At 37.4% G+C, this 8,821-nt stretch overlaps 1 protein-coding gene and 1 non-coding gene across 2 annotated transcripts; both read right to left on the reverse strand.

Moving 5' to 3' along the window:
• Positions 1–648: 648 nt before the first annotated feature.
• kri1 (KRI1 homolog) lies at positions 649–7,779 on the reverse strand. Its single transcript, XM_026216151.1, has 19 exons — positions 7,587–7,779; positions 6,959–7,035; positions 6,761–6,866; positions 6,569–6,671; positions 6,425–6,485; positions 5,856–5,905; positions 5,499–5,589; positions 5,295–5,372; positions 5,098–5,204; positions 4,804–4,936; positions 4,612–4,707; positions 3,714–3,884; positions 3,501–3,576; positions 3,185–3,303; positions 2,934–3,105; positions 2,672–2,802; positions 1,704–1,768; positions 1,495–1,590; positions 649–1,355 (listed from the first exon to the last, which is right to left on the reverse strand). The coding sequence occupies exons 1-19, from the start codon at positions 7,660–7,662 to the stop codon at positions 863–865; spliced, it is 2,301 nt and encodes a 766-aa protein (XP_026071936.1). The 5' UTR covers positions 7,663–7,779; the 3' UTR covers positions 649–862.
• Positions 2,523–2,618, reverse strand: LOC113056067 (Z30 small nucleolar RNA). The gene has a single exon (XR_003277653.1). It is a non-coding gene; the product is annotated as a Z30 small nucleolar RNA (small nucleolar RNA).
• Positions 7,780–8,821: the final 1,042 nt, after the last annotated feature.

The raw sequence follows: 8,821 nt of genomic DNA on the forward strand, positions 1-8,821 counted from the left end.
TACATTACATCCAGTTTATAATTAACCTGTTAACTGCCACCGGACCCCTAGATTTACTTCACTATATTACAATTAAATCCTAATCTAAATGACAAACTACATATCGTTGGGAAGGTCTAAGACTCCTAAATAGATGTTTTAACAATTTTTGTTGTTAAAAATAAACAGGAGTTCTGTCCTTTGTCAAAAAAAAAAAAAAAAAAAGTTCTTCTTTGTTGCCTTTTTCTCATCAGAGATAATATATAACTTGAAAAATTAAAATCTCAAAAGTCATCGATTGAAACCCATTTTAAAATGAAAATTGCATTAGCATGAAGGTCCATCAAAATCATGTTACAAAATGTTTTCAGTCATGAATTATAAAAATGTAGGTTTGGATCATGCACTTTCAAGTCTATGTTCAAAAATGTGAGTGACAGTTAAGACGTGAATGCCATTTAATCTGAAACGTCTTTATTGTATTGAAAAGAACACGTTTTCTCTTTGAATCAACAAGAGTTTCATAGATTGTAATGTTTCCATGATTGCAATTGAAAATTGCAAATTGAAAGTCCAGGCTAACTCCATCAAAACTCAGTAACTAAGTCTTGACAACCATAATGTAATGTTTTTCAACTTTCCGTGTAACACATAAAATGAAAAGTAACGTGAAAGAAATATATGTATTTTTATTACAACTTTTTATTTAGATTTTTTTTTAAGAACAAAGCTAAAAATCATTCATGAAACAATGACGGACCAGATACTTTCAACATTCAAGCAATGTATCACAATTAGAAAGCCTATTATTTCATGGTTTCTGGTCCCTCGTGAAAAACGAAAAAAAAAAAAATCAATATGCCAAACACAAACTCAAAACGGTTCACTGTTTGCTCTTCTTCTGCTGCTTCTCCTTCTTCTCCCGCTCTTTCCTCTTCTGTCTGTACAGCTCTCTGAAGTGCAGTCTCTTTGGATTCAGCCCGTAGGCTTTGAGTCTCTGTCTGCTGAACTCTCTTCCGGCCATCTTCACCGTCATGGACCTGGAAAGTAAGCGTCCGCCCCTGTGCTTCATTTTCTTTTTAGGCCATTGAGGTTTCGCAGTCCTTTCCTTGGCCACCTTCTCTTTCTGGGTTACGGCAGACTCCTCCTCCTGCTTAATCTTCTTCTTAGGAACCAGGAACTCCTCGTCATCCTCCCCTTCATTCTGGCCAGCGACTTCTCTGAGGTCCTGGACATCTGTTTTGTCTTTGACGCTTTCAGATGCATCTTCTGTCAGATCTTGCTTCTCCATCTCGACCTCAGACATCTTTAGACGATCCCTTCTCTTCTTACCTACCTTCCCCTTGGGCTCCGTCAGCTCCTCCTCACCTTCGTTCCTGTGTGAAGAAGTACAAACACTCGTATGAGGGTGAATACGATTCTTAGAAAAGATCTGCAAATGCAAAGCTAAGGTTTAATTTGTGTAAGGTTCATGCATAGTTTCATGAATATGATGTTTAGTAAAGGAACACTCACTTGTTATACAAAGACACAAACACTTGCTCTTTCTTCTTGTTATTCCGTGCTTTGATCTGGAAGTTCTTCACATCACATAGCTCCTCCCTCTCTGACCTAAACAAGGGGAAATGTTGCAAAACCTTTCACTATCAGCATCACTTTATCTTCCAGAACTTGACTATAGCTCCAGGCTGATTTGTATCCCTCACAAAACTACTGTGTGGTACCTGTACATGCAGGTCTTCCTCAGCGAGCACCAGCGGTTCAACTCACTTTCGTCTGCTTTCAGGATCTATGGGACGAGGTTCAGTTGAGAATAACAAGGAAATATTAGCCAGATGATTTTTGAGAAGGTTTTTTTTTTTCTAAATAAGATACCATTAAATAAATGGCCACACAGACTATTTAAATGAATTCATGCAAAATTCTAAACTGTAATATTGTGCAATATTATTACAATTTAAAAGAACAGTTTTCTATGTTTATATATTTTGAAATATCATTTATTCTAGTGATATTAAAGCTGTATTTCCAGCATCATTACTCCAGTCTTCAGTGTCACATGATCTTCAGAAATCAGTCTGATATGATGCTCAAGATACATTTCTGATTATTATCAATGTTGAAAACAGTTGTGCTGCTTAATATTTCTGTGGAAACTATAATATATATATTTTTTCAGAATTCTTTGTTGAATAGAAAGTTTAAAAAAACAGTATTTATTTGATATTTTATTTTTTTTGTAACAAATTTAACTTTTGATCAATTTAATGCATCCTTGCATCAAAAAAAAAAATCATATTGACCCCAAACGTTTAATTAGTAGTTTATAAATATATATAAAATAATAATGCAACACAGTTATTATTACTAAAATAATACTAATGACAAAAGTAGGTAGCTGATTGATAAGCATATAAAAATATTGGCACATATGTTCCTCATGCACTACTAATGAAAGATTAAGTTAAAATGCCAGAGTGGAGGTGGAGCTCAAACACACCGCTCTCAAATCCTCTCTAATCTAAATCACATTCAGTGCAGATCTGCTCAGAGAGAAGATTTCTGTCCTCAGGCCCTGGTCAGAGTTATTCCCAGAGGAACAGCAATACCAGGTCAGACACAATCACTCATCAGCACAGATTCAGGAGATGATCAGCATCCAGGGGCGCGAGTGCTGCTCGTAGCTCCTCACCTCATCCGTGGTCAGCCCGAAGTCATTCTGCACAACCTCTCTATAGCGAAACCTGCAGGGCAAGTCATCAATGATGTCCTCATAATCCAGTTTATAGTACTCGTCCAGATACTGCTCGAAGGTTTTCTCCTCTGGAAACACGACATGAGTTCAGGACGACACCATTGGTTATACATTATCACAGAAGTGTAAATGTGGGCGGAGTTTTCTCTCTGTCTGACCAATGACAGACAAAGGCCCTGAATATACACCTAACACTCACTTGGATCAAAAACTGGCTTGTTTTTGGTGATGATCTCTGCAAAGTGGGACTTCTTCCTCTTCTTTCCCATTAGAGGGGCATCCTCTTTGGTCTTCTTTTTCCTCTGCTCTCTCTCTTTCTTTCTCTTCTTTTTAGAAACGGGCTGTTGACTCGGGTCATAGTCGGCATCCATCTACCCAAGAGATTTCAGGAGTGAACACGGGTTCAGTGCTGCATTGGTCTTGTGCATTACGTATAAGAAACGGTCTTACTATAAAGTCAGGATCTGCACAGTTGGGCTCACAGTCTTCCTCTGCAGCATAATCTTCCTCATCTCCATACTCGTCCTCGTTTTCCTCTTTACCGCCCCACGTGTCCCAGTTCCAGTTGTCTACAAAACACAACATGTTCAAATCACAAAAGCTCCCAACACTTTGGGATCAGTAGGACGTTTCTGAAAGAAGTCTCTTTCGCTGACCAAGGCTGCATTTGTGTTTTCTACTTTAATGTATTTTAAAATGTAATTGTGAAGCTGAATATTAATTAGGCTAGCATGTGCGCACATCCATCGAAGAGACACGTTGTTACCTGCTAAATCATCGTCATCATCAAACTGCGGTTTCTCTTCCTCGTTCTCGCCATAATATTCATCCCCAAAGAACTTCTGCACATGAGAAGGAAGAATATTCAAATGCAAGCTAGCACGTGCAGCTCAAGAGGTATAAAGCAATTATTTCCTCCGAGGCTCGTCACGGACCGCTCCTGTCAGGAGGTTTCGCTCCAGTCACTGATCAGACTCACCTGCATGAGTTGGTCGTGTTGCTGAGGGTTAAAGTCTCCCTCCAGGTCGACGTCATTGAAGGCCAGCTTCTCATTTCCCGTCAGCTCCTGCAGTTTCTTCAGTTTGTCCATGATCTCTGCTCGCTTCAGGTTCTTCAGCTCCTTCAGCTGCTGCTGCTTCTGCTCCTTCTCCTACAGGACACGTTAGGGATACACATGGTAAGGAATTACCGTATTTTCCAGACTATAAGTCACACTTTTTTTCATAGTTTGGCGGGTCCTGCGACTTATAGTCAGGTGCGACTTATTTCTCAAAATTAATTTGACACGAACTAAGAGAAATGAACCAAGAGAAAACATTACCGTCTCCAGCCACCAGAGGGCGCTCTATACTGCTCACTGTAGTCTACACGGAAGACATAGAGCGCCCTCTCGAGGCTGGAGACGGTAATGTTTTCTCTTGGTTCATTTCTCTTAGTTCATGTCAAATTAATTTTGAGAAATAAGTCGCAATAAATGGGTCTAAATAAATGCATATGATTTTATATGTTTTTTTCTCATCATGATGTATTTTTGGACTGATGCGACTTATACTCTCGGGTGCGACTTATAGTCAGAAAAATATGGTAAACAATTCTGGTTCTCAATCCTTTTGACGGCTCCTTGGTTCACCCCAAAAATGAAAAAGTACTGATGCTGTTTGGTCACATGTACAGATGTACAGTAGCTGTTGAATAATTTGTTGTTTAAAGTTAGTTTTTTTTAAGGAAATGTATACCTTTATTCAGCAAGGACACATTAAACTGATCAAAAGTGACGTGACTTTTACATTGTTACGACGGATTTCTGTTTCAAATGCTGGTGTTTTCCGATTTCTGTTAAATAAAGAATCCTGAAAAAAGTAGTACGGTTAGCTTACCTTTTCCTTCCTCTCTTTCACCTCCTCTCTCTTCCTCTTTCTTCGGTCGTCTTTGCTTCGGACAGACGTGGCGATATTGCGAGGATATGTTTTGATCTGTGGAAGAACAGTGGTTTGATGGGTAATGTAGCCCATGTGGCCATAAAGCAAAGTCGTTAATGACAAATCAGGCCGATGTTGACGTCCTTTTACCTTTCCGGCATCGGGCTCCTCAAAGCGGAAGTTGTAATGCCTCTCGAAGTCTTCCTGTTTATGCAGGAATGATTCTCCTTCTTCCTCCGAGTCATCCACATCATCCTGCATCATCTCGTTATAGGTGGGGATCCTAAAGACATGCACACAAACAGAGACACAAGAGAGTAAGATTAAGATGCAAGAATGCATTAAATGCCCCTCTTTTGAACTTTCTATTGATCAAATGATCCTGTAAAAAACCGAGCTCACATTTAAAAGGCTATTTATTCATGCACGTTCATCTAAACCCACCTATGCTCTTCATCCTCCTCCAGGTAGCCCTTGTTGAGCATGTAATCTCGCAGGAAAGACTCTTTCTCGTCCAGCTCAGGGTTGTTCCAGTAGTCGCGCAGGTATTTCTGGATCAGAAAAGAGCAAGAGTGAGGAATACATTTAGTTATGCACCGTTCCGTCAATAAAACACCTTAAAAGCGATGCAAAACACTGACCATGTCCTTAACGTCCTCCTCCCCGTCCAGCTCCGCCTGTCCCTTCAGCCACTCCACATAGTCTGCTTCCTCTTTGTCCTTAAGAAAGCAGGAAAAGACAAGCACAAAGACAAGGTTTATGATCGGATACTGTTTTAATCTACACGGTTAGCTGTTCTCCTTCTTTGACTGCATTTGTACAGAAGACGATATCAACCCCAGCACCTTCTCCTCTTGTGTTTTGGTTCTCCGTGTCAGCAGCTGTTCGTCATCATCACTGTCACCGTCATCACTGTCTCGCACAAACTTTCGGAAACTGCCAAATCAAGAGAAACATTGTAAAGCTATCCTTAAAAAGGAACTGTTCACCAAAATATGTCTGTCTTTCCATACAGGAGAGAAGTCATACAGATTTGGAAAACTACGTGATGGAGAGTAAATGATGCCTGATTTTCATTTTGTCTGAACTATTCCTTTAAAATCAACAGATAAATCACATAGAGCCAGCTAAGTTATTGTATAGTATAAGTTATGAATGGATAATGGACTTCTCAAGCTCCAATCTTGCGTTAAACATCCTACCTTTCCTGTAGTTCCTTCTGTTCCTGGATATAAGTGGGAGATGCAGCTCTCTGTAATACAAAGCCAAACATATTGTCAAGTTATATGTTAGTTGTAAAGCCATTTCAGATACTGAAGAAGCCACTTTGATGAGTGGAGAAACATCTGAAATAAAACCCATTTCCATTTGAGTGTCATTCCTAAAATGTCAAGATCCTGAAAACACTTCTTCACAGACCCTTTGACATCCAAATACTAACTTTAAACGAAACACCAAACTGCATTCACAACCCATTTTACTTCTGCAATGTAACATTTCAACATAAAACAATATTCAACAACAACAAAAACAGTTCTGAAGTAATGCATATTAAAACATGTTGGCCAGTGCACTTACACACATTTTATTAACTCTTAAAACAAACACAAAAACTATAACTTGAGAAATTTAATTAAATAATATTGAAAGGTATTTTTAATTTGGAATACATAAGTGCACACATGAATTGTACAAAATACGTTTATGAAAGAGATATGAAATAAAAAAAGTCAATTTTCAGTGACAAATTAGACATTTTGGGTGTAATTACCTCCTGCATCTTTCTGGAGACTTCTTCATCAGCACTGTCATCCTCATCATCATCATATTTTCTAAAATTGATTGCATTCGGTTAAATTACACAAACAATCTGATCACATATTTGATCGTTTCTAAACAGATGATTTCCTCTTACCCTCCTCTCTCCAGGACCACTTTCCTCTCATAGTCCTTCAGGAACATGGGTTTCTCTGCCTTTCTGGAAGTGGATGGCTGATCATCGCTGCCTGATCCAGAAGCTGTTATCAAGACATTTCACAGAGTATGAAAAGAGTACTGTCTCAACCTGACATATGTTTTTAATAGGAGTAGAAAGCATGATTCATACGGTCTTCTGTGTAGAATGTGGCATCTTTCTGATAGATCTTCGGATCTTTCTTCTTCAGCAGTGACAGCGTTCTGTAAAAATCCCTGTCCAGCTTCGGGTCCAGCTCCTATAAATTCATTCATCAAAGTATTAAACATGGAAATCTGGGTGTAAAGTTGGCTAATGGTTTAGAAACTGGAAAGTGAGAGAATATGTTACCACTTCACTCTCATCAGAGTCAGAGTCGGAGGAGTCCGATGAGTTCTCCTTCTCCTGGTCTCCGAAGCGGTCCTTCACTGGAACATGTGGCATAAACACGATGATTTAGCTTTAATTTGGCAGATTTAACAAAAACCAAATGCATGATTGCCTGTATGACACAATTAAGAGGTTTGTGGGACGTCATGTTTTGTTCACTGCCTCAAAACACACTGTCAGTGAAAGTGCTAGCTACATTGTTCTTTGATACTGTAAAATATAGACAGATATATAAAACAAGCGTATTAGTTTATTAACATTTGTGGATATTAAGAAAAGCTTTACTGTTAGTAAATATGACAATTTGACCGTAATTATGATTACCATGTTGATTATTTTTTTATCTAATTAACTTTAAAAATATTAAATATATGCAACATTACTTGATGTTAATCTTTATAAAAATAACTTAGACCCTTGGACAACACACATACAAAAATAAATCATAGCACGTTTGATGTTTAAGATCGATATAGGAGTAACGTTAATTTAACATATAAAACATACACACTGTGTTATTAAAAGGCGGATTATTCATATTTAAGTCTGTAGTAAACAGCTCGTGCTTGTGTTTCTAATGTTAACTTACGTCTCTGTAGTTCTTCTTTCTGACGATATTTCTCATATTTTTCTGCGAACTTCGTATTAATCTTGAAGTCCGACATGATCGATTTCAACGATGATTTGCAATCAAATTAATATCTCAATAATTCAAACTCTCATGTCGGACATACTGCTTTGCAGCGCCGCATGGGCAAGTGACCTATGACCCTCCTACGTCATAGAGTTCGTAGTTCAAATAGCTCTTTTCAACAAAGTTAACATTTTTTTTTTCTTTGTAGAAATTAAAACTGTCCAATTTTCTCAGATTTATATGGTTTATTGTAATATTTTTGGGATAAAAACGTGCGTCTTTGTTCGTCCACGTGACCTCGTCGTGGAAATGCGGGGTACTCGTTCAGTCAGACCTCTAGAGGGCAGAATATCATGGAAATAAAAAAAATTTGGTTTGAATTTGTTATTTTGAACTCGTTATAATGAATAATAATAAAAACAATAACTATTATTATTATTATTATTATTATTATCATTATTTTGAAATATTCTAATAATTGTGTCAACAAAAATATTATAATATTGATTTATAATTAGTTAATTATAAATAATGTTATTTAATGTTAATCCTAATGTTACTGTTAATCCGATACAAATAATATTATTTATAAAAGCACACAAACATCTGTCATATCATCAGAGGGCCCCAGCTCTGATTACAGAGAAAGATAAACAGTTCTGTTTTCTACACATCGGCATGGCACGAGGCCAAGGTACATTAAAAAAACATAAGTAGAAGTACACAGTTAAGTTTTTACTTATTATTCACTGCTTTGATGTACTCTGTCACAGTTCACTGTTGATTCGGCTCTGACTACCTTTCTTTAACTTGTAGTTATGGCTGAGAGGAAGAAAATATCAACATAGAAGTAAGAATAAACCTGTTTAATATAAATAAAGAGTAGGATAACTTTTTCATAGTTATAGATCAAGTTGATGTTTAATAGGCCTTGAAATGTGATTTAATATTTGCAGTCAAGTCTCCAATCACACAGTTGTGTGCCTGATAATTGTAGATAATTGTATTTCCCTGTCCACTTCACTCAGTGATAATCTCTGTAAATGACAGAATGATGACAGAAAGCTGAGTGTATTTTATATATTGTGTTCAGTGAATGGCCAGTCATCACTATGTCCACTGCACACTTTAAACAAACAACATGTTGTTCAGTGACCTGTTTGAAATAATCTTGACTTTGACAGAAAAAT

Source organism: Carassius auratus, chromosome 3 (genome assembly GCF_003368295.1).
Source record: "Carassius auratus strain Wakin chromosome 3, ASM336829v1, whole genome shotgun sequence".
Lineage (NCBI taxonomy): Eukaryota > Metazoa > Chordata > Actinopteri > Cypriniformes > Cyprinidae > Carassius > Carassius auratus.

Bases quoted from the DNA above. Each gene is read 5' to 3' on its own strand.
- kri1 (XM_026216151.1), bottom strand. From the start codon at position 7,662: ATGTCGGACTTCAAGATTAATACGAAGTTCGCAGAAAAATATGAGAAA. The intron at 4,708-4,803 runs GTAAAAGGACGT...GTTCTTCCACAG, and splicing joins AGGAGCCCGATGCCGGAAAG to ATCAAAACATATCCTCGCAA. The intron at 3,885-4,611 runs GTAAGCTAACCG...CGTGTCCTGTAG, and splicing joins TGAAAGAGAGGAAGGAAAAG to GAGAAGGAGCAGAAGCAGCA.